Source organism: Fukomys damarensis, unplaced genomic scaffold (assembly GCF_012274545.1).
Source record: "Fukomys damarensis isolate Sample0158 unplaced genomic scaffold, DMR_v1.0_HiC HiC_scaffold_5, whole genome shotgun sequence".
Taxonomy (NCBI): domain Eukaryota; kingdom Metazoa; phylum Chordata; class Mammalia; order Rodentia; family Bathyergidae; genus Fukomys; species Fukomys damarensis.
Window position 1 is genome coordinate 64,199,163 of NW_022900917.1, and position 26,512 is coordinate 64,225,674.

At 43.3% G+C, this 26,512-nt stretch overlaps 1 protein-coding gene across 1 annotated transcript in view; it reads right to left on the reverse strand.

Moving 5' to 3' along the window:
* Cacna1c (calcium voltage-gated channel subunit alpha1 C) overlaps positions 1–26,512 on the reverse strand; it is a 712,468-nt gene that overhangs the window by 186,147 nt on the left and 499,809 nt on the right. Inside the window, exons 6-7 of the mRNA XM_019208417.1 lie at positions 7,829–7,987; positions 2,093–2,289 (exon numbers count right to left, since the gene is read on the reverse strand). Of these exons, the coding sequence (XP_019063962.1) occupies positions 2,093–2,289; positions 7,829–7,987 (356 nt within the window). The remainder of the gene's footprint in view (positions 1–2,092; positions 2,290–7,828; positions 7,988–26,512) is intronic.

A 26,512-nucleotide genomic window follows, 5' to 3' on the forward strand; every position in this document is an offset into this window, starting at 1 on the left:
GCTGCGGAAAATTGGTAGTTGCAGTTGTGTGTTTCTTCCCAGTCCCCACTCTGGCTGTCACTATGACAGTATTTCTTTGGGTCACATCTGGTTGGTGGGATATCAGTGACTTGCGGTGAGGAAGAGGGAGGGAGTAATAAAGGAAGATCACAAAAATACATCAGGGCCATCAGCAAAGTAAATTATACCTATTCCCCCTACCAACACCCACCTCCTGCCACCCTGCCACCCTGCCCTCAATTTGATGCCGTGGAAGGAAGGCTTTTCCATAGCGACCTAAGGCATGGGCTCGAAGCTCATGTGAGGAGGCTCTAGAGTCTAACAGTCATAGAGACTGTGGTCCGTGGGTGGAAACTTTCTATTTGCAGAATGATGCTTCTGTCTTTGGTTGGCCAGAGGAGCTTACTCAAGGTAGAAAGACCAGTTCGGGTCTTTGGGAATTTGATCTTCCTCACTAGGTAGAATAAACTTGCCTAAGTATAATACATTCAGATTCCTCTCTTTTGTCTTACAAATTACACAAAACCAACTTCTTAACTGAGCACAAGAAGCATTTCCCAGCGTTTCATTTTACTTTGAGGCCAATACAATTCAACAGTTGTCCTCTGTGGCAAATATCACAACACAACAATTGTGCCGTGGCATGGCTTCCTGGTGTAGCCATTATTCGCTTTAGGCTTTAGTCTGTTTTCTAGACAGAGCTTCTTAGACTAAACTGAATCCTCAGGGCCTAGGAGCACCATGGCATGCAAGAACATTAAATAAATGTTTTTTGGTTACAGTGTACCCAGACAAGTTTCAAGTCATCATTTACAGAGAGGTACAGAGTTCAGAGCAATGTTGGGCTTTGGCATGTTGACTACAATGCAAAAACTGGGAAGAGAGAGTTTTTGAATCATTAGGACGTGATGCTTATAAAATTGTTTTAGAAGCTATAATACTGTGCATCACAATTTCATACTGTTACAAAACTCTTCTTTCTGATTCTGGAGGAAGTCAACACCTCTCTTGGCACTATTTCCTCTCTATCTGGCAGCTCTGCTCAGCAGGAGGCATTCGCTTCCCTCTCACTCTTCCGGGTGTGAGTTTGTAGACTGTGTTCCCTCGGCTGGCTCTCGGGTTGTTTTCACAATGGCCAAATAGATTTAACTATTTGGGAAGCTCTGGGAGAGATGACATTTTCAAGATTGGCAACACACTTTATATACCAAATTCTGGAGAACAGCACTGGATTCTGGCAAGTCACTTCTCATGTTGAAACAAGGAGGCACTACAAAGAGTATATTTTTCTGGAGATTTTACAAATTATGGACCTGACTGCCAGAATGGAGACAGCTCAAATATGGTGTGTGTATTTGCCAGTGGGATAGACTGTATACAAATCTGACACTGAGGGTTCGGAGGTCAGCAAAGTAGTGACTGCTGCTGGATAGTAAGGGGCATCTTTAAGTGAAAGAAAATATATCATGGTGAGCTGGCACTCAAGAGGTGCAATTTCTAAGTATGCATCACTTAACCAGCAGAGTGTTTTGCTAACAGAGAAAATGATGACAATACACTTGTCTGATGGACTATTCTAATATGTTATGGTAAGACTAATATAAGCAATAAAAATACAATAGCATGCCACAATACTACACGATTCAATAGAAATGGTTTCTTTATAGAGGTTCTTTTTAGAAGACCAGGACTGATTTTTCTATTTAGCCTCATGAATTCATCATTTGGCCCTGTAGCTTTCTTTATGAGGAAGGAGGGAAGAAAAAGGTAACAGCTAAAATGACTATCTAACGGGACAAGTGTTGATGAGAATCCTTGTGCCAGGCATGGCCAGCACATTCACAGGGCACCAACTGTGCACCAGTGTGACGCACTATGGTGGACAGACTAAACATGACATTTGTCCTGAGGGAACTGCCTGGGGACTCATTAGGGTAGACATGTTGCACACCAGGGAGAAATCAAAGATATCCATCCACCATTCCCTTGAGATGTGTGTGGCCCCCAACATTGTAGGGTGGAGAGAAAGGGGCTTTCAAGGAAGGGCCCATGGCCTCCATGCCCTGCACTGAGGGCCACTCACGCTACACACCCAGTACAGCACGTCAGTCCAGCCCTCCATGGTGATGCACTGGAACACCGTGAGCATGGCGAAGGCAAAGTTGTCGAAGTTGGTGATGCCGTGCTTGGGCCCATCCCACCCGGGCTTGCACACCGTGCCATTCTGGCATTGTCGCCCATGGCCACTCTCAAGAGCACAGGGCGAGGGGTCCTCTTCAGCTGGAACGTCTCCATGGCCGGGGCAAAGAGGGCAGGGAAACAAAAGGGAGAGAGAGAGAGGAGGAGATGGGCAGATGAAGAAGCAGGAGTTAGAGAGAAAAGTGACAGGATAAGATCACTGGGAAAACCATACCAGCAGTCATATGCAAAACAAGTTTAGGTCATTCCTCTTACATGAATTAAACAACATAAGGGATTAAGTATTCATCAGTTGAGAAGTCCAATAACTTTGACCATTAGACCATAGGGCTAGTGCCCATTCTGTTGTAAAGCATCAGCATCATAGTCAAGTGGCCAATCAAAAGCAACCATCTCAACACATTCAAAACAACAATTTCAAGTAGAAACTTCGAGAAAACAAGGGAGACACACCCTCTCCTCTCTTTTCTCCTCTCCTCTCCTGTTCTCGCTTGTGCAGCTTGTGGAAAATACAATTTCCATGCCTTAGAATTCATCAGTGTAAATGTATGGCTTAATTAGTTTTAGTAAATTTGCACAGTTCTGCAACCATCACCACTGTCCATATTTTTCTCTTTTTTTTTTTCCTTCGGTACCTGGGATCAAACTCAGGACTTTGCCCTTGCCGGGCAGGTGCAGTGCCACTGAGCTAAGTCCCCAGCCCACCACAATCCATTTTTAAACAGTCCCCTCATTCCTATGTGCTAGTTCGCAGTTAGTCCCTACTCCTGTCCTCGGCCTCTTACAACCTGATCTGCTTTTGGTTTTCATAGCTTTGTTTTTCTCAAAATTTCATATAAATAAAATCATACACAGTGTGGCTTTCATGTCCCTCTTCTTTCACTTAGTAGAACCTTTTTTAGTTCATCCAGATTATTGCATATTTTAGTCTACTCTCGTTCCTTCTTACTGCCGAGCAGGGTATCTCATCGCATGTCTATCCATTCACCAGTCGCTGGGCATTTGGATTATTTCCAGTTTGGTCTATTCCCGATTTACTCTTGGCCTGGTTGTACATGAGTCCTTTGTTTGATGACCACGGTGAGACATCTGCATGAGTGATCTGTGAGCTGTTTGAGGGAATGACAGTGTCCACACCCCCATTTCCTGGTTCCAGGGCCTGATCCCAGAAGGGCTGCACAGTAAGATGGTTGAACTGAGCTGGCCTTTAGTCATCATTTTTTGTGACTTTTGAAATTGTAAGATTTTGAGATTTGGATATGAGGCTATAAAAAAGAGAGAGAGGAACTAAAAACTGAATCCCAAACCTAACTAGAACATTAAAACTAGCAGAGCACCTAAAGTATTGAGAGTTGAGAGACGAGAAAACTGAGAACCAAATAGATCATACATTATGTTTAGTTCTCATTCTAGAAATAGCTTTCTAGAGTGATGTGCTTCATACTGGGATGACTTGAGAAGTGAGTCAAACAAGAGAAGGGTTGCTTCTCCGTGGCCTAAAGAAGCTGGTAGCCCTAACATTGTGATGGCTACCCCAACAGCTCCTGCATCCTCAGTTCCTAAGACAGCAGAAATAAGTAAAAGGGAACGCTGCCAAAAGTGCATTCTAAATATCCAGCAGGAAGGGAAATGCACTTGGGATTTTATAAATATACGTTTAAAAAGAAAATGGCATCAAGGGAAAGTGATCTCATTAATAAAAGAGAAAGGGATGAGGCGCAGAAAGATTATCCACAGGCTCAAGTGCCGCTCTGCTATTTTAAATCTGTCTTAAACAACAATAAAAAAGATTGGAGAACAATTAAGAGGCAGCGATGATCCAGTAAAAATAGGTATCTATAAAAAGCACTAAAGGGAACACTTGAAAAATGTGAACACACACAAATCAGCGGGTCCCAGCAATATGTACTTCAGGGTGAGGGGAAACTGGCTTCAGCATGAGAACACGTTGGCTTTCTTTTGTAGATTCCCGATGTCTGAAGAAAGAAAGCAGGAACCCAAGCAATGTAGGCTCTGCATTTTAACCCAGAAATGGACAGAGGTAGAGTCAATCTTGAAAGTCCAAATTAAGTTTTTGGTAAAATGATGGAGGCAAAGATTAGAAGAGTTCTAGCAACACAGTCAATATCAGCAAAAACTGAAATCTGGGAGAGCTCCATCCAGGTGGGGGGTTTCAAGGGGAAACTGCCACAGGCAAAATCAATTACTTTTCAGGTCCCAACTTTCTGGGGTGAATACAATGAAAATGATTTCATTGCGAGATCTTAGCCAACCCAGTCTCTGCCAGTCTCAGTGATAATTATTGTGCTTGCAGAGCTATTCAGAGTGACCTGGCTCTGAGAACCAGCAGACAGATGGGACAGCCAGAAACAAAAGGTATTGGCATATGGCGATGTATCTGTTGAGAATCAAGAGAGCGCCTTGGCTGTGCCCCAGGGAGTAGGGGGAAAGTCGCCTCTTCAGAGACTGTCTCTACTGGGGACTGCCCACTGAAAGGACCACCTAGAGACAGAACAATGGCTCACCTGGCCCACCCATGGCTATCTCATATGGATTTTATTAAAAAAGTGGCTCAGAATCCACTGTATTCTAAAATCTAGAAGTTGAAAATCAGTCTGTGAAATAATATCAAAGGGTAAAAATAATTTGATATGAATCCCATTAAAAGTTGTAACAAGGGCACACAGAGTACTTCTGTTTAGTCTAAATATGCAGAGAATACAGTAATTCAATCAAAGTTTGAAATCTCAAACCAAGTAGAACATGAAAACCAAAAACACCCATTTCAAAGGTTTACAAAGCACACTGGGATGGTTCCAGAGAGTATAGGTTTTGGTCGTCTTGTGCTACAGATGTACTGAGTATGTCCAGATTCCTACACACTTCTTCCTCCTCATCAGGATTAAGTCACAGTGTGGGTGGATAAGGCCCTGATGACAGCAGTATCCTTTGATGACAGCGGTCACGGAGTAGGTCCCCGGGTTGTCATCAGATAGCAGGTGTGGGAAGAAGGGGGTAGGTGAGCTGATCACAGAATGTTTGGGAGGGCAGCTTCTGTAGTTAAGTGTCTTCAGCCCCTTTTCCTGCAGGGACTCTGGCTCCACACATTAGAGCGCGGTTACCTTCCTGGTGAGCCTGGCATAGCTCCTCTCCTGGGATCCATCTCTTACTGTCCTCTGACACCCCGGCTCATGGTCCTTATACTTTAGGCACCACTTCTCTTCTGTACTTGTAGGATAAAGACAAAACCTATCACACAAATCATCTGATGTGTCTTATGATAGCAAGTAGACTTTTCTTCGTTGGGTTTACTATTGAGGATAACAGGCTCCTAAATTGGCCACTCCAGTGGATGAGGCCACATGTGGTCACTTTCCTAAGAGCCGAAGAGGCTATTAAAGTGTGCAGTGGACCCGCTGTTTGTGTCTATGGGAGAAGAGGCCATATGTGTTCTTTGTCTTTGACATTCACCATTTTCTTGCTTGCTGAGGTCACTGAAGCTTGATGACAAAGCCAGATGATTTCTAATGATTATTCAGGGCTGTTTATTTTTAGAAAACTTGCACGATTCTCACCACCAGTAGAAAACACACTTTTGCTATATTCCCATTAGGATAGTAGAAAAGACCAGCAGTTCTCCCTGGCTTTCCAGTGCATAGCTAATTGATGGAAGGGTTGTCATCTTTGGCTCTACAGCAGAATTTCGTGTTTTTCTCTTCCCTATTTGGTTAGTGAGGGTCTCACCATCTATCACTGCCAAATGGAAGGAAAATCTTGAAGAGTCTGTATCTCTGTGACTGCCTGAGGAATTTGGGTCAATGGATCATTGATCATTTCAATACAGCTGCATAAATTTTATACACACTAGTATCAGCTCTTAAGGTGGTCTGAGAATGAAACGCCAACCAAGTCACATCAGTGATGTAAATTTATGGTTCAAGACTAGCTGTATAGAACTGAGTAATAATGACGTTTCGAATTAGAGGGGAAATATTATTCATTATATTGCTTGGCATTTCTTTGAGCAAGTCTGAAATCTCAGAATTTTAGATGAAGGCAAGAGCTTTTTTCCAATTAAAAATATGTATTTTAAGACATGATAATTTATGCTATACAATTTTGGCCCAAGTAATTTGAAAGTTCTCTTGAGTGAACTGTCTCTTAAAAAGAGAGTCCATAAAAATTAAAAACAATTGGGTGATTCTTTGACTATAGGTTTATAGGTTTTGCTTGTTTTTTAGGACTATGACAATGCCACAGTGACCCAGCAACCCTGCAAATACCCTACCCATGTATGCCAGTTAGTCTATTTTGGTTTCTGAATATGATTATCCATTTCACTCTTTGTTGTACAGATGCTTTCCAACTTCACTTCCTAAAGCAAGAGAAGCCAAATTTAATTTAATGCCTGGGCTGAATGAGAATAAGAAGCAGTATAAATGCAGAGGGGAAAGGTCTTCTTCCTCTTCCTCTTCCTCTTCCTCTTCCTCTTCTTCTTCTTCTTCTTCTTCTTCTTTTTGTTTTTTGTTTTTTTCTTTGGTATTGGGGATCAAACTCAGGACCTTGCACCTGGTAAGGTAGGTGCCACTGAGCTAGATTCCTGGTCCTGCCTGGAGAGGTGTTCTTTAATGCTCCAGATAGATGCCCTCTCCCGTCTCTACCAAGGTGTCCAAAACTAAGATGATGAATATTGTTTGGAAAACACCCCATAAATTTAACACTGTTAATTCCTTTAGGTGGGGATTTTTTTTCCCAGCGAGTGTTTGTGTTAAACTGTGTTATATGTCTGTTTAAAAGCCTTGTCAATTTCTGTCTGAAGATCAAGCTGAGATGTTAGTAATTTAAGGCAGTAGTTTGTAGCATATATCCTGCAAGTCCAAACTCTGATCCACTCAAGGAAGTGCTTAATGAGCCAGGATCTCTTGGTGAATGCATTGATTTGTGGAAAAAACATGGTGAGAGGAGCCCCAGAGAAGAGTAGACTGATAGCTGAGATGAATCTAAACCTTTTCCTTGAGGAGAAGAAATTTGCCTGCTGGTAAGAGGGTGATTCTACACCTGCCCTTCCACCCACCATGGTAAGGGGCCAGGGCATTCCTGCCTATGAATGGAGGAGAAAAGATTAATTGCAGTGCAACCAGGATCATCCCCGAGAAAGGGGATGGATCTCAGGGTTGTTATGGGGGATGACAGGCTGGCTTCCTGCAAGGGCTTTGGATGGTGAGCCACAGTGATGTGTTGCTGTGGCAGACAGGTTGGAACTGAATCTTCTGATATTCAGTGTCAGCTGCAAATGTAGAGGTTGAGAACAGATAGGTTTTTAAATCATTAAATGTCTGTAACATGTATAGCTCTATAGTGTTTAGTAGTGCTAGACAAAGCCAGAGTTAGGCTGCTTTAACTGAGATTTGTTTTAATGAAAACAAAAATTGGAATTAGAGGAGAAGAACACTTGTCCCTGCCTCAAAATCAGCCACAGTCTGGAATCATGGGACCTTGAGTGAGGGGACCTCACCCAGCTCTGCTGGACATGTGGGAATGTGCCTGGTACTACATCCAGCTGCTCAGGAGACAGATATAGAAAACAATCTTGCTTTGGGGAGCTTGGTACCCAGAACCCTCCTCTTACCTGCAATGCCTTCCTGATTGTAGCACGTTTTATGCATCTTTCCCATGAAAAGCTCCAGGCCGATGATCGCATAGATAATGATGACAAACAGCACAAGCAGGGCGATGTGCAGCAAGGGCACCATGGCCTTGATAATGGAGTTCAGGACCACCTGGAGACCTAGGACGACAGCCATCAACAGTCACCGTGGTGAGAACTTAGCGACCTAGTGCTGCACAGAAGCCACACTGATGTAATCTCATGCACCTTTCTTGGCAACCTGGGGTGGGTATCAAGTGCCCCATTTTAAGATGCAGAAACAGAAGCTCAAGGTTATATAGTGAGTGACACAGTGGGGATCTAAATCCAGATTGGCCTGACTCCAAATCTGTCTTGGAGGCATATCCAAATAAAATGTCCGGCAGATGCTGTACTTCCTTGTGCAAGAACGTTCTCTTTATCTGTAACTATCAAAAATTTTTTTGAGACAGAGTCTTGCTTTGTGGTACAGGCTGCCCTTGAACTCATAATGTAGCCCAGGCTGGCCTCAAACTCATGGCGATCCTCCTGCCTCAGCCTCCTGAGTGCTGGGATTACAGGTGGGCACCACCATGCCCAGCTATCAAATTCTTTTCATATCCCATTTTAGACACAACATAGAGACGAGTTTGCTCCTAGAGCAGAATTCAGTACAGTGAGAACTCACTCTGATGAGGTAGTCAGGCAGGCACTGTCCCTTCATAGTGGGATGACTAGAGCTTACGGTGGCCCTGGTGCTATAAAACAGGGACTGGCCTGGCTGACAGGCACTGAGGAGTGTGGGATTTCTGGCCCTGAAACTGGTGCACCACAAGGACATAGCTGGGTGTTGTGACCTGCTAGCCTGGGTGAGGAAAGAGCTTGGAAGGCTCTCCTGGGGAGAGTGGACCGCTCTTCCCAAGAGAATCCTACCGGGCATACCTTTTCCATTCAAAAGCTGTACAGAAAGGGACTTCCTGTGCAATGGGCATGGCACCTCAATTTGGGGAGATGATGGTCTGAAGACGGTTGATGGTGATGGATGCACAACAATATGGATATATTAGTGTCACTGAATTGGACACTTAATAATGTTTAAAATCATGAACTTTGTTAGAAACACGCCAAAAATGCTACTCTTTCACAGACGATGTTGCAGGGCTTCATTGCAAATGGTGGGAAGGTGGCTGCCAACAAATCACACTCAGATTACATTCGTCCCCAAGACGGTCACCTGTGTGTTTTCTGCCAGCGGCGAATATACCTGATTGTCACAGCCTAGGAGAGAAAGGAGGAGTGGGCAGCCCATCCTTCCTTCCATCTAGGCCAGATGTGCAGAAATCATCTCGTGGGCTACCTGTGGCACACACACGTTAGGACAGCCACCTCTTAATTCCACACATGGATCACTTTTGGTGACTTCTAACTCCCCCACTGTTCCCTCCTCCCAGCTTTGGAGGACCTTCCACCTCTCAGGGAGCAAAAGCTCCATCTTTGTATTTATCCTCTGCCCTCTCTGCTGGGTAAACCAAGGCTGCATCACCCTCACCCTGACCCCAAGGCAGTCTCCAGTGTTCTGGGCCCTGGTGAAATGATTTTCAAAAGGCTGATTAGAAGAATTCTCCCTAGTTACTAAGCCACGCTGGGAAGAAAGGGACGGGTGGAGGGAGAGAGAAAAGCTGGAATAATTTTACCTGTGAATTAATGAGAGTGCTTTGCAGCCTCCCATTAGAACAAGATGTTTTCAGATCCAAATGATTCCATTAATTAGCAAGTTGTACACACATTAGTGTTAAAGTACGAGAAGCCATGAAGAAAGTTGGGCTGCAAAGCCACTTTCAGAGGTGGCTGCTTAGGAAGCTTCAAAAGGCTCCTCGCAGGAGGGGGAAGGAAGCCCTCACATCTGCTGCATGAGCCATCCATGAGTGAGGGGTCATGTTAAGCTGTCAGGGCCACAGCCTCAAAGGGGAAGAGACAGGGGCTGGGGGCAGATGAGACATGGGGAAGGAGCCCTCCTCCCGGCTGCAACCATCAGTGCTGGTCAGAAGGCCACCTCAGACCTCCAAAACCATTAAGGGCCTCCTTCTCTCCTAGGATAGAGACAAGTGTCCTCTTGTGCCCCCTTAAAGCCTGTAGGATATGACCCTACCCACTTCTCTGGTCCTTTCCAGCTCTGCCCCTATCCCTGGGTTCCAGTCAAACAGTACTTCTTTTAGATTCAAATGTACTACAGTCATGCAACACAGAGCGACCTTTCAGTTAATGACGGATCACATGTATACAATGGTCCCACAAGGAGCTGAAAAATTCTTATCATCCAGTGACACTGTAGTTGTCATAACATCATTGCACAAAGCATTACTCATATATTTATGGTGATACTGGTGTAAACACACATACTACACTGTTGTTATATGAAACTATAGCAGATACTATTATGAATAGCACATAATATGCGATAATGATGATGAATGACCACATGACAGGTCTATATCTATTATACCTTTATCATTATTGTAGAGTGTGCTCCTACTTGTACAAACTGCCTGCCATGTGATTTTGGCAGTAGCCCCTTTCCTGCATCTCGTGTTTGCTGCATCTTTTGGCTGCATCGAGAGGCCACATTGAGTAACTGACCCATGCAATTTAGGTCTGTGTACGTGCACTCCAGGAGGTCCACGTGATGAAGAAATTAGCCAACAGTGCCTCTGTCAGCAGGGAGCCCCCTGGGGCAGTGAGGCACGACTTTTACGTCCTCCCCTCTCAGGGCTGCCACGCGTGTTCCCTCTGCCTGGAACACTTTCCCTGCTTCCCTCCTCCACATCCTTCAGCTCTCAGCTCCTGCACCTTTCTTCCTAGGCTTTCTTCCCCACACTGCCAGACCGGAAACGCTTCCTTGGTGATACATCTTCCTAGAACTAGTTCCTCTTTTTCACACGTTTATCGTGGTTTGAAACAGTATGTTGATTAAAGTGGCTCTGAAACATTTACTCTGTCTCTCACACGAGGCTGAATTTTGTGAAGACAGGGACTGGGCCTGCTCTTCTCACTGTTTTATTGCCCAGGACTGGCTGGATGCAGAGCAGCTTGCAGGTACTCAATAAGTATTTTTTGAAGCAGTGAAAGACTTGTCACCTAAGCCAATGCTATTGCTACTGCAGAGCATCAGTGGGTTTTGCTGCGGTGGAGTCTGATATCTAGGCCAGCGAAGACTAGCCAGGTGAGCTGTGCGTCCTGCAGGGTAAGAGACAGACAACAAGCAGGCCATGAAGAAGCCACAGGAAAGTCAAAGCAGCCCATCGGCTTTGCCCAGCTCTCAGCCACACCGTTAGAATTCGCACACAGAGCTCTCTGCTCCTCATGTCCCCATCTCCTTTGGTGGGTGCACCACCCACCTGAGCACTGGAGAAAACAAACAGATTCCCCATGCTCCTCCCTCCAATCAGTTTCCAAATCCTGCTGGCTTGATTTTGAACTATTTTTAGAGATGCATAAATTATTTTTAGTATATAAATAACACATGCTAATTAGAGAGAAAATTAAAAATCTGTATTAAAGAGAAATTAGAAAACACAGGAAAGTAAAAAGCAAATGGCAATTACTCATTGTCTCACTGTCCAAAGACAACATCTGTTAACCTCTTGGTATATATTTTGGACATTTCGGCACATGACTCATTTGCCCTCTCTCCTTTTGGTTTCTGCCATTTGGCGAACTGGCCTCCCCACTTTCAGGTTTGCCTGGTCTTCATGCTGCAGTTAGATTGCTCTTACTACAGGACACATGGGAAGCTGTCACTTCTCCAAGTGCTCCAGTGATTCCCTGTCACTGTTCGGTCAAACCCATCTCCTTCCCTGGTTTGATCTCCTATGATTCCCTGTTTGTACCTTACACTTCAGCAATGACACAACCATCTGGAGGCATCTGGCTTCCTGCCTCTGCAGCTCAATGCACTGGTCTCCCTGCCTAGAATGCTGTCTGCCCGCCTGGCAGCTCCTGGAATCTCATCATATCTTCTTGTCTTGGTGTCTCAGGCACGCACTTGGATTTAACACACAGGAGCTGTATCCCATGTGTGAGCACAGGGTGCCTTGGGAGGACAGAAACCACAATAATGAAGGAGTCGGAAACCACGTCATTCAAAGATCATTAGAAGATACTGAAGATGTTTTGTCAGGAAAGGACAGATCTGTGGCACAAGTAAAAAAAATATAAGCAAGGATGCTGATAATAATGATTTTCACATGATTTGAATGGCTATTTTGAGAAAGATGATTTCTGTATGACCCAGGGGTGGAGCTAAAATCAACTAGGAAAGAATCCAGGAAACATTTAGGTTCAACTCAAATAAATGCTCTCTAAGAAACAAACCTACCTGCAGGTAGATGGGTGTTTAAGAGGTAGTGGTTTCCCCATCCTCAGTGGTACTCAGGTATTAGCTAAGCTCTTGAGGAGGGACTTGGCAAAGATTCAGGTTTGCTCTGGGACACCAGAGCTCCCTGGAAACTCACTAACATATTCTGAAGACTCATCATGGATCAGGTCCAGCTGTTGACACTCAACTTGGATTGTCCTATTTCCTTCTGACAACAACCCAGTAAAGTAGGTACTACCACTAACCACAGTTTACAGATGAGGTGAAGCTACCTTCCCATGGGTGTACAGGTACTGAGTGAAGGCACAGGGACTAGTGCCAAGAGGCCAGGCTCCACAGCCTATGTGTGGGTTGTGGCACTGTGCTAAGTGCCTCCCTCTGCCTCTTGGATAGGTCTCAGCCTCCAGGATCTGTGCCCATAAAGCACAACCCATACTTCTCGCATCTGCTGGGAAGTGGAAAGAACAGGGGCTGAGATGGCACAAGCCAGGTTGATGTGTGAAGGCATGGGGCCAAAATCCCTCCTCTACGTTCCTCATGCAGAGTTTAGCGGTGGGGCCTGGATGTCTACTAGATTCTTCTTGGGATGAACTCTCAGTTATCTAAGAAACAGCTCCCAGCCCATGTCTTAAAATGGAAACGCATCATTTTTCCCTCCTAGGTGTTCTTTCCAGACAGGGTATGCTTTTGGCTGATAAGCAATTGCTGATCCTTCTTCAGGGCCATCTGCTCAAACTGGTAGAAGAAAGTAAGTCCTTGACAATCCTGGTGAAGCCACTGCTATGAAATACCCAGTGAAGACAAGATCATTGGACCACAGATGGCATAAACCTGTTTTCATAGCACTAAATGAGGGTATGAGATATGACAAATGTGGGGACAATGGGAACGAATATTTGATATGAGAATGATTACTGGAAATCTTGGATCATACATTTCCATACAGGGATCAAAAACATAATTTAGAGATCCAGTCTCCACTAGTTTGCAGTTTGTCAGATGACCGCTTCTTGGTGGATGGAAAGACACTCAAGATGCCTGGATGCCAGGGAGACCTTCCAGGGAGACAGGGCTGTCATGTCTTATATCTAGATGTCTCCTTCAAAGCCTCATATGCTCATAGGTGAGGCTTTTGGGAGGTGGCTGGATCATGGGTATGTGATGCTGAATTAGGGTGCATGGTACTAGAATTAATGGCGTGTGATAACTAAATTGGTTTAGCATAGATATGGATGTGGATAATAGGAAAGACCACCCTGGGTATGGGTGCACTCAAAAGGCATGTAGTCTGAATGTGATAAAAGGGAAAGGGAGGCTTACTGCTCACTTCTTTCTGCTTGCCATACCATGGACCGTTTCTCCTCTGTGATGCCCCTCTGCCATGCTGCCCTGCCTTGGATCCAGCCAACTGTGGACTGAAACCCCTACAAACTATAAGGTGAAGCAAACCTTTCCTCCTTTAACTTTGGGTGTTGGGTATTTTGTCTTAGCAATGAGAATAGTGACAAGGGCTTTGGGAAGTAGCATAATTGCATCCTGGGAGGAGAAGGATGGAGACAGATTTATCTGGCATTATGTTGCTGTGAGGCTGTGGACAGAGATGCTTGCACTTTCTCTGAACCAATGTGAAAATTCCATGTTAGGAAATGTTGAGAGGATCTGTGTATATAAGCCAACCTATCTTTTCTTACAAGGTGAGGAGAAACCATCAACTATGGAAAGCAAATGTGGCACCTTGGATTAAGGTACTGTTGAGATTAGCCTGCGGATGCCCAGGCTGGCCACAGCTGATGCCTCCAGTACTGTTACAGGCAGTGCACTGATGCATGCAAGGCTGAGGACAGATCATATACTTTTGCTTTATAAAAGAGCTCCGTGCCAAGCCTTGCTTTGGTGATAAATTGCTCTGTTCAAAGGCCCCAGGGGTAATATCAAGAAGGAGTCTGAAAATGACTTTATGAGCCACAGCCTGAGAAAGGAGAAAAATGAAAATCTACTAGGGCTAAGAGGTAATGTGTAGAAGTGTCATCTGCTCCAGAGGTAGGTATAAGGGCTCTGTTCTTTATACACAAGATGTATCCCATGCGTCCTTCTTTGAGCTCATATTTTAAGTCATTTTGGGGTCAGAAGGGAAGGGGAAAAGGAAAAAATATTGGAAGATCCCAAATTTGGAGATCTTTGCCAAGGTTATTTGGCTTTATTGTTTAGACTTCACATTGACTCACAGCTTTTTTATTAGTGGCTAGGAATGAAGACTTCATGTCCCCAACTATTCGGGCTCAATTATTCAGCCCAACGTTAGGAAAGCAACAAAAAGGAGGCTTAGTAACAGAAGCCACTAAGACACAATGCTAAGAATCACTGAGGTAGGAAAGAGAAGTTTGGGTTTAGGGTGATGACGTATTATGGCTCATGACTAGATGGTCTCCTGGACATTTATGTTCTCATAGGTGGGGCTTTTGAGAGGTGATTGAAAATCGCGCGCGCGTGTGTGTGTGTGTGTGAGATGCTCATCAGTGAATTAATCTATTGATGAGTTTATAGCTAAATGCTATAACCAGGTGAAGCCTGGTTGAAGGAAGTGGGTCCTGGGGGTGTGGCCTAGAAGGGTCTGTCTCCCTCCCTCCTCCCTTGATCCCTCTCTCTGCTTTTGTCTGCCACGGCATGAGCTGCCATGTTTCTCCTCAGCCACGCTGCCCTGTTGCAGAGCCAGCTGACTAGGGACTGAAACGTCTACAAACTGTGAGCCAGAATAGGCTCTCCTTTAACTTGTGTCGAGTATTTTGTCCCAGCAATGAGAAAGTAACTAAGACATGGTGGATACACATTCCTTATGGATGGACTCATAATAGGACTTTGGGGTCACCTGACTCAACACCTGCCTGAGGGGACTGCCTGAGGTCTGTTCCATGGGCCGCCTGCTGTGTGGGGATGGCAGGTATAGTGGTGAGTGGATGGGTCCCTCAGAGGGAGGGGCCTGTGGGCCCCACATGAGCAAGGTAATCTGGGTGGCTGGGGAAACACCTATGGTAAGTGCTATGTCTTTTTTCTGATTCTCTCCTCTCAAAAAAATTACTGGAAGGAGAAAATACATTTATACTTGCAATTTGGTTGCAACCAGAATGGCGGAACAAATTCTGCAATCAGATGGTGGGAAGAATTAAGTTTGTGAACCAAAGTACCACTGTACGGCACTTTTTGAAGGCTTTTTGGGGGATCACCTTAACCACAGCCTCTTGGCAGACTCAGCTTGGTATGCTTGTATCTAGATGACCCCCCTATGAATTCATAGGTGGCGCTTTTCTGAGCTGGCTAGATCTAGGGAGTTGATACTGAGATTAAGGGTGTGTGGTACTAAATTAGTCCACTAGTTGGTTTTGCATAGTTCTGGGTGTGGATACTAGGAAGGCCCATCCTGCATGTAGGTGGCCCCACTGAAAGGTTTGTATCCCAGATGGTATAAAAGGGAAGGGCAGGCTTGCTGCTTGCTGCCTCTTGTCTCCTGTCTGGAGTGTTTCTCCTCTGTGATGCCCCTCTGCCATGTGCCACCCTGCCCTGGAGCCAGCTGATTATAGACTGAAACTTCTACAAACTGTGAGCTGAAATAAACCTCTCCTTCTTTGACTTGTGGGTATCAGGTATTTTGTCCCAGCAAGGAGAAAAGTAGCTAAGACACAATCCAACTGAAGACAGAAGTTGTGCTGCCTTTTGAGAGGGAAATAGTACAGAAAGCCTCAGGGAAGAGACACACTCAGTCCATCTCAGACCTGGAAACATTCTTCTAAATGTGACAGCCCTAAAACGGATGCAGCCAGGGCCATAGAGGAGCTGCTGACTCAGACCCTGCTGTGGCTCAGAGCTGGTATGCAGAAGACACATACAAAATTGGGGCAGGAATCGGGACCTGTCTACCTACCTGAGGCTCACCCCTGGGGTGTAAACTACCAGCTCCACTCTCTCAGAATGAAGCAGGAAACCAACTGTTTAATCCAGAGACCTAATTAGCTGCACGGTGGTTGACTAAGAGGCTAACCTCACCAAATTGAGTTAAGACTTCCACGTTTCCCAACAAACTTTTAACCAAATTCCAACAAAATCAGAATCACTGCATGGTGAGCAAATTCTAAGCTTCCTGCTGAGCCCATCAGCTCAGATCTGGAAGCCTTATGGAAAGGGCAGATTTCCCTTAAAGTAGGTGTTTAAGGACAGTGACCTACCCTTCTCTGTCCACCAAGTCCATGCTGACCCTGGACCTGTCACCCTGGGCGTGGGACCCTGACTTCAAGGAAGAACAGATAAAGCACCAATCTCTCCCAAGAGAGGAGGCTAGAACAAGATTGTATCTCCTAGAAAAATACTGTTGGTGGGGCTCTCCCTTCCCTAATGGAGAGAAACGGGTATACCTAGACTGTAGCAAGTTCTTTCCCAAGGGTCAGAGCTGCCTTTCTCCAGGCCCCCAGGCACATAGCTCTGCCATCCCTCACCTGTGACCTTACTGGAGACCTCTGAAGCACTTGCAGACTGCTCTGAAAGGTGGGAAAAGAGGGAGCTGTGTGGCTGTTAACGAACCAAATGACCCCAGTGATTCCCAGCTCTACACTTCTCAGATACCTGTCCTTAGATGAGCAGGGATGACAACAGTGCCTGACTCAAAAAGGTGCTGTAAGGATGGAACAAGTTCATTCACGTTATGGGCTCAGACTGTCTGGCTCATGGTAAATTCTTAGTGACAACCATTATTGTCATGAGTGTGGCCAGGCTCTTGGTTGGAACCTTTCAGGGGGATCTGCCTACCTGTCCCCTGGGATCTTATTAAAGTACAGATTTCGATCCAGTCCCTCTGGGGTGGTGTGTTTTTCATTCTAACCACGTTTTTATCTTCTAAACTTTAAGAAGCAATACCCCAGAGCAACCGGTCAGCCTGAAGACTTAGCAATAATATCCAGGCTTGCTGGCGTTCTCAGATGCAGGGCGTGAGGTGATCCTGGCCCAAACCTCACCCTCCCAGGTAATCTGTAATCAGAAAAGCACTGAAGCCAACACTGGATTCAGAAAATACTCACACTAACTGGTGTGACCAAAAACAGGGTTATTTATTATATTTTTCATATTTTTCATATGTCTTTATGATGAATACACGATCACTGCAGAGGGCAAGGCAGGGAGATGTACCTCTGCCGCACACTAGGGAGTGTGAACCACGTTTGGCTGCTCCATCTAGCAGCCATAAAAGCTATTCACCAGAATTATGGAGGAGCCTGGTGACTGCTATCCAACACTGCAACTTTATAGGTGTGAGTGGTGCAGCATGGATTTTTCTCTCTTGACAGTGTGGTTTCTGTCATTACCATTCTTACCCGGACTGCACACTCCAGGTGACTTAGGGCCTCTCTCCGGCCAACCCACACCTTTGTCTTGGCTGTCCTTTTTTTAAAGCTTTTTGGCATTCCTGCTTCTGCCCACCTGGCTTTTCCTTTGGTACCAGGGATTGAACTTGGGTCCTTGCGCTTGCAAGGCAGGAGGCGGAAACACTGAGCTAAATCCCTGGCCCCCTGCCCTTCTTTTTCAGACTCTCTTCTCTTCTTGTCCCAACTGATGACGCACAGTTTTAGTTCTCCTCCAACTCCATAATTAATTTCTCACCTCCCTTCCTTCTGGACCTCCTGGAGTCTGGGGACTGCCACAGGGACGCAAAAGACGCAGTCCCTGCCCATGAGGAGTTTTCATCTAGGTGGGGAGGCAAATATGGAAAGGCTAATTACAAAATCAGGCAATAACCTGCCTAAAAATTGTTCCCAAAGAGCTTTAGAAACATAAAAGAGAAAGAGAATAACTTAACCTGGGAAAATACAAAACCATTCCCAGAGGAATGGACATGTAGGCTGGGTCCACAGGAAACAGCTCCTTCCGGCCCTTTTTATTTGGTGAGTCTTTGACACTTCGTGTGGCTTTCCAACCTTCCCCAACACATGTGTGCTGTTCCCCGCCCAATTCATTCACTTCATTCACTTGCCACCCAGCACTTGTGTTTCTTTCGCCCTTTCAAGTCCAAGTCATGCTTCTCCATAAGCCCACCAGATGCTTCTACTAGGCTGTCCCACCATCTCATCACATGCAAGAAATCTGCACTGGGACCCATCTCCTCTCCTTAAATCTTGTCTCGCCAAGCCTACATTCATTCTTGCTTGCTTCTCCAGCAAATGCAAATAATGTTTCATGCATAACATCTGTCACATCTGCTGTTTCCCTTATAGATTTTGCTGTCCTTAGTAACCCTGGCCAGGATTGGAAGGTGGGGTGTCCTGGATTTGATTCTTCTGCCCTTTAACCTGCTCTGTAGCATCACCCTATTACCTATCACTGCCCAGCTTAGATACCTGCAGTTGTTCTCGGTCAGAGAGCAGACTCCAAATTCTCCCTACATAATCTACACATGATACTCAAAATTTATTTGCAGAAAGAATGGAATCAGGTTTCAAATATCAGAACAGTAGGTTCCAGAAAGGAACAAGGTAACTCAAGTTGAGATTATCAAGGTACTTGGTACATTGTATGAGGGCGTGGGTACAGTAAAGAGAGCCACAAGGGAGCGTGTGAGGTCCTGGGGGTCACAATAGTGACCTCTCATCCCTCCTAGGGCGGAAGAAGTGTGGAAAGAGTGGCTACAAGGACAGGGAAGAGAGGATCATCTGGAGAGGCTGTTGTAGAGCCATCCAAAAATGCCCTTTACATATGCATCTGGGCACCCAGGACTCCTAACCTCACCATCCAGCCTCCTGTTGAGCCACTGCTCAGCTCTCCACTGACTGAACCTGAATATGGAAGGTAAAGCAGTCTTTTGACACAGTCCATATGATCAGTACTTCTGTGTGAGAGCAAAGGAAAGGGTCAAGAGCAAACGAGGTGGGCAAACATGAGATACCCGGCAGACAGGACTAGGAATTGAAGTAGCTTCCAAAATATCCTTGGCTTCCTCTGTGCCGCCATCACCATTTCATGAGGCCAGGGGAGGTGCCTTATTTGGAAGGTGTCCGTGTTTTGGGAATCAACAGGTGCCCATCCAGGAAGAGTGATTAGATAAAAATTCTCTGACTTTAACTCAGTAGCCAACTCAAGGACCTTATCGCCCAAGGTCACACCTGAAGCAAATGTTCCTATAAGCATTTTTGGTTGTGACCTTCACCACCACCACCATCATCACTATCATCCTGTGGTGATTACTGGCTCATGCTTACTTCTGATCTACATGAACCAGTTAGCACCAGGTAAGATTGAAGACATGATGAATATCACAGACTGTGTTCTGTGACTTCATTTGGCTAATGGAGCAACAGACACTTGTAATGGTCTCCCAGGCCTAATGGATTTCTGAAAGAAAATAAGTGTACAACTAGGAAGGGAGGTGGCTCTCCCTGTAGTTAAGGCGTAAGTTTGTCATTGTCTGATGCACCTGTTTACTGGAAAAGAGGAAAACTGTTAAACACGAAAGCTTAGGTTTTATAAGTTTTGCATGCTCTTTTTTGAATATCCTTATACATTAGAGATTTCCTTTATTTTCAATTTATCCCTTTCATATTAATACATTTCTGCATCACACAAGAGGCTAAAGGAGAGTTGTTCTAGGGAAGGAACGGTGGATATTCTGTTGCCCAGTCAATTTAAAACTTTAAGAGTAGTAAGTGTCCAACTTCAGGTCAAATTAACATTTTTTGGTATTATCAATGTAGGTAAGAATAAAAAGCTCAGAGAAAAAGATATAAAGACAATCCTGAGGTTAGGAGAAAATGAAATATGGCAGAACAGAGGCAAGGTGATCTAAAGCAAACAACCATGATAAGGTTAGCTGCTCCTTCTGGAGAACGTGGCGTGTGCTGGGCACCGTATTAGCATTTTCCATACATCCTTCCATTAAACTGGCCCACTCGCTTCACAAATACAAACACACTGAGGCAAGACAGACAACTTGTCCAAGACTATCCACGTGGTAAATGGCAGCGCTGGAGTTAAAAGCTGCTCTAAAACTTCTCCTTAGCAATCATCCGGGCAAAAATGGCAAGTACGTCACATACGTGCCCCTACTACAACCCTGCGCCACAGCAGATGTTGCTATTAGTCACGGCCCCTGTCCCTCTGGCCCAGGTGGAGCCCACAATCCTCAACAGTGTATTTCTCAAGACAGCTCTAATTCACTGGGGATGACTGGACTATAATTTACTAGCCCTCTCTGCTGCCTCTTTACTATTGACAAATTGCACAGTTCTCCTGTAGGGAGAATAGAAGCCAGTCTCTTTTGGCACCTGCCCATGATGTCGAATCTTGGGCCAACACTTTTTCTTGTTGTTTTTTTTTGCACAATATAGAATACATACAGGAAACTACATAAATCAAAGATGTTACAGTATATAAGTCCCCACAAGACAAGCAGCCATGTAAAAATCACTCAGGGCAGCGCAGAGACCAGAGCCAGCTTGAAAGAAGCCCTGTTCCTGCCCACTCCTGTCAGCATGCCCTTCCCCATCAAGCCAACTACTCAACCTTAATACCAAATTAAACTGCAATCCACTACCTTAATAAAAAAATCACAGTCTACCAATAAATGTAGAAAAATTATTTTATGAAATTCAGCATCTATTTGTTCCCCAAGCTTTCACATTCTTTTCAGTATTTCTCATTCTTTGGATTTCTGCGCTTTCATCTTGAGTGTTTATTTTTCCCTGCCCTTTCTAGAGTTCAGTAATTCTGTTTTCACCTGTGTCAAGTTATTTTAAATCCCTCCAGTGCATTTTATATTTTAGGAATTGTATTCTTCATTTCTAAAATATATATTTGGTGCTTTTCCATATCTTCTGCTTTCCTGAATAATTAATGTTTACATTGATCTTTTTAAATATAAGAAATACAATCATTTTTAGCTTCATATATGATTAATTTCAGTATTTAGATCCCCTGTGGTTCTCTTTCTACTGACTACAGTTTCTGCCAATTTTTATTCATTAATTTTGTCTTCTGGTGTGGCTATTTTGTTAGATCTAATTTACATAAAACTGTCCTTCAAAATAACTGAACAACTTTGACGCTGTTAATCTTTCTCCAGAGAGGATCCATGCGTATTTCTGTCAGGCATCTTTTTCAAGTTTTAAAAAACAGAACATTTAGAATATTTTTTCCAGCATGCCTAGTTGTCCTCATTAGGACAAGTGATTCAATGATCATGTCTGACATCTCTGAAAGCAAAACAGTCTGAACTTCTTACGGAAGAAACCACATAGGGAAGTCCTTTTATTGTATATAGCTTTTCCTACCACCTTCGCCCCCAGAACTAGGGAACTTGATCTTTTAATGTGTAGACATATTCTAAAGGGTCAGCAAATACTTTCCAGTAAAATTCTTGTAGGGAAAAACCCAGGACAGAGGTCCTTCAAGGTTCATACCTGGTGATAAAGTTAAATGGGAGGGCACAGCGGTCTGGTTGTATTCATCATACACTGTTATTCCTTTCTTCAGAAACATATAAAAGGTACAGCTTTTGGGAAGATGGCAACATTTCTCCATGTTCTCGGTGGCAAATGAAATCCACTACAGTTATTAAGCTGTTACAAAGATAACCTTGTTATATCTCTCTTTTTCCAACAAGTACTTTATACCCAGGCAACTCATAGCCTCCTCTTTCTAGGCTGCAGTGGAGTGTTCCAAACAACCAAGCTTTTTCACTACTGTGAACTCATGATGACTCCACACCATATGTTAATCTTTCTGTGAAACTGACACAAAATGTTCTTAGGGTCCCAGAATTACTTATTTTTTCATTCTGGCTTAAATTACTAATTCATCTATAGGGATTTTGATCAAATTTTTGGCACTGATAAAATTTCTATAGAGGGAAAAATCTCCAAACATTAGGCTGAGTTTTAAAAACCCATAAATTATAGCAAATATGCTAAGCTATTTCTTCTTCTGAAATTAATAGCTGTGTGGCCATGACAAATCATGTCACCTTTTAGATTAAGGTTTGAAAATGTTTAAAATTAGGACATTGTATGAGAAAGACAATTCTTTTCTAAAATTTGCCCGGCTGTTACTTTCTAAATATGTTAAAAATATTTTAGTACCTTTCCTTCCTCCTATGATTACTGTGCCTGACACATAGTAAGTCCTCAATAAATTAATGATGAATTAATATGTGATGTATATTAAATAATACTATATTCTACAACATATTATGTGAGTATATATGATATAATACATAACATATAATGTACAGGGAATTTCTTACATATGTTAACACATGAATCACTTATTTTGTGATTTAAAAAGTCAAGTACACTTGCATTTCTAGCTATTTTGGATTAACAGGCACCAGAATAGCCCTCTCACCATGAACAGTGTTTAAAACTAGACTAAAAATAAAAGAAGCAATTGTTTTGTAATGTGGTCATAAAGCAACACAGGAGTATGGCCTTGAAAGAACTGAAACCATGTTGTTCTGTTTTTCTGTTAGAGCACAATTTCCCTTTTGCCTCACAAAAAGCTAGAGTCCTAGCAAAGAGTGCAAGCGCCACCAACCCAAGCCAACCACGGTAGTCCCATTGAGCTAATAAGGCAGACAGTAGGTCGGAGTTCGAGCAGTGAACGTGAAGAGGTGGGACACTAGAGAGGAGGCAGCTACGCAGACAAGAGGCACTGGGAGTTTGTGTTGTATCACTCGTGTGTCGCTGGCTTAGGACTAGGCTGTGCAAATACTGAGATGGGTCAGACAGCTGCAATGGGATTGAAAGCAGAAGCTGGTTTATAAGTGCCAAGCAAACAAAGGTGCAGGAGGCTGGAGTTCTGCCGTGCTATATTGGAGAAATCTAGTCAAAATGTCATTTACCACCCGAACGACCAACTCAGCAACTGAGAAGGCACACCATAGGCTGAGAACCTTACCTTAGGGTGATACGTACTCCAGATCGATCCCCGAACAGCCTAAAATCCAAGTCTGACAAAATCTGGAGGAAAAATGGCACTTGAGGTCAAAGGATGTGGGTTTTCAATTGCTCTGCATTGGCGAACATAAAACCAAGCCCTCATGGAGCCCAGCCAGTGAGTGAACTGTCTGATGAGGAATTAACGCTCTTAGGACTATGACAGGATCTGGAGTCTCTACAACACATTATCCATGTTTCCAGTATTCACAAACATCACGGGATATATAAAGAAACATGAAAGTGTTATCACTAGCTATCTAAAGAAACAGGAGAGTATCATACATAGTCATAAAAGCAATCAACAGGAGACATATGATTTTTCAGTTGTTAGACTTAGTAGACAGAATTTTAAAACAGCTGTCATATATATGCTTAAATTAAAGGAAAACATATTCAATGAAATGAATGAGTAGTGTTAAAGAGGAAAGAGAATTCCACAGATAAGTGGAAGTTATAAAAGGGAACAAGATGAAAATTCTATAATAAAAAAGCAACAGGGGGAAATTTTACTGAATGGGCTCAATGACGATAGAAACAGTAGAGGAAAAAGTGAGTGAACTGGATGGATAGTCAACAGAAATTATCCAATTTCTGAGACAGAGAGAACAAATAATGAAGACAACTAACAAGGCCCCAGGGACCAATGAGATGCTACATAATGGCCAAACATATGTGTCACTGGAGTTCCAGAAAGAGAAGACTGAGATTGGTGCATAAAAACATTTGAAGAAATAATGGCCAATTTTTTTCCTAAAATGTCCTCCAATTTACGGATGGATCCTACAATCTCAGCAAAACGCCAGGCAGAACAAATATAATGAAGACCACAATGAAGTATATTCCAGTCAAACTTCTAAAAATCCAAAGATAGACGGAAAAATACTGAAATGAGTCAGTGAAAAAAGAAACGTGTTTAAGGGAACCATGTTAAGAATATCAGTGGCTTCTTATCAGAGACATTGAGGGTCAGAAGAAAATGGGATGCCACATGTAAAGTTATGGAAGAAACACCATGTCAATCAGTAATCCTATATCCAGGAGAAATATTCTTCAAAAAGAATATGAAGTAAAGACATTTTGTTTGTTTGTTTTGTTTTGGTACCGGGGATCGAACTGGGGTCCTTACACTTGTGAGGCAGGTGCTGGAGCCACTGAATCAAATCCCCAGCCCAAAGACATTTTAAAATACGTGAAAGCTGAGTTTTCCAGATGTAGATCTATATGTTATTCTTTAAGCATGAAAGAAAATGATACCAGAAGGGACTTGTGTCTACAGAACTGTGTAGAAACACCAGAAATGGCAAATAGTAGCTACATGTAAATAACTATGCTTTATTTTTCTCATAATTTACCTAAAAGACAGATCACTGTTTAAAGTGAAAATGATATAGCACTGTAGGATGTGGCTTATACTATATCTACATATAAAAGATATACAACAATCACACAGGACAGACGGGAGGCTGGGTAAATGAAATATTATAAGATTGTAAGGTTTTTACATTTGTTACTGTACATTTAAAATGTGTGAATTGTACTAAATGTAAATTACACTTCAATGAAGTTGCTATGGTTTGGATCTGGAATGTCTCCCCGAGGTCCATGTATTAAAGGCCTGGTAGTAGCAATGGTGCTCCTGGGAGGGCTATAAGAGGTGGGGCCTAGTAGGAGGTCTTTAGGTCATTGTGGGTATAACCCTGAAGAGGACTGTGGGACTCCACCATGCACTCCTTGTCATGATATGCTGCCTCATCACAAGCCCAAAAGTAACAAGGCCAATTGACTGTGGACTGAAATGCCTGAAACCATGAGCTAGATGAAGCTTCCCTCTTTTTAAGTTGATCATCTTGGATATTTACTATAGTAATGGAAAACTAGCACAAATGTTATGCTATGTTATTTATTTACTATGGTATTGGGGATTGAACTCAGGTCCTGGCACTTGCAAAGCAGGCAGTGGCACCACTGAGCTAAATTCTCAGCCCTCAAATGTTATTTTATTTTATTTTATTTCTTTCATTGAGTTTATTGGTACATTTTAGGTATACAGTACAATTACATTCATTGTTGGGATCTTGTACCTTTACATGACAGGCCTTGGTTCTCAGTTTTTTTCGCCTTCTCCGTGCCCTCCCTTTACCCCTCCTCCCTTCCCCATTTACAAACAATTTATTTCCATTTTTTCATTTTGTCATATATTTTTCTTTTCCCTTTTTACCTTTCCCCTACCCTTCCCACTTTCCCTACACCTTTAGCTCTTTTCTTTCTATTTCACATGGTCAATTATCTCATTAGGATCTCTGTACTATTACAGTTTTTCACACCAGAGAAACTATTTGGTAATTACATGTGTGACTTATTTATTTCACTTAGGAGGATATCCTCAATATGTATCCATTTTCCTATGAATGAATCTAATTTCTCATTCTTTATGGCTGAATAGTATTCCATTTTATAGAAAAACCACATCTTAATCCAGTTTCCAACTGATGGGCAGATGGGCTGTTTCCAAGTTTTACCTATTACAAACTGTGCCACTATAAACACAGGTGTGCATATATCACTGTGGTATGATTCTTTTAATTCTTTTGGAAAGATACCCAGCAGAGGGATGGCTGGGTCAAATGGAACCTCTAGTCCCAGCTCTTTGAGGTATCTCCACATTGATTTCCATAGTGGTTGCACCAGTCTGCACTCCCACCAACAATGCAGAAGGGTTCCTTTCTCCCCACAACCCCGCCAACATTTGTTATTGTGTGATTTCTTGATAGCAGCCATTCTTTATGGAGTGAGGTGCAATCTCAGTGTTGTTTTCATCTACATCTCTCGAATGACCAGTGATGTGGTACATTTTTTCATATATTTACTTTCTGCTTTGACTTCTTTGTCTGAGAAATGTCTGTTCATTTCAGATGCCCATTTTTGAATTGGGTCTTTATATTTTGGGGGGGGCTGACTGTTTTGAGTTTTTATATATTCTAGATAGTAGTCCTTTGTCTGAGCAGCAGCTGGTAAAATTTTTTTCCCACACTGTAGGTTGTCTCATAGTTCTGTTGATGGTTTCTTTTGCAGTGCAGAAGCTTTTTAATAAGATGAGATCCCAGTTGTTGATTCTTTCTGCTAGTTCCCATGCTATTGAGGATTTGTTCATAAAGCCTTTTCTTATGCCAATGTCTTCAAGAGTTCCAGCAAGTTTAGTGCTTCTGTTTTAATATTTAGATCTTTAATCCATTTGGATTTTAATTTAGTGCATGGTGAAAGATAAGGGTCTAGTTTTAATCTTTGGAAGGTTGAGATCCAGTTTTTCCAACACCATTTATTAAAGAGGCTATCTTTCCTCCAGTG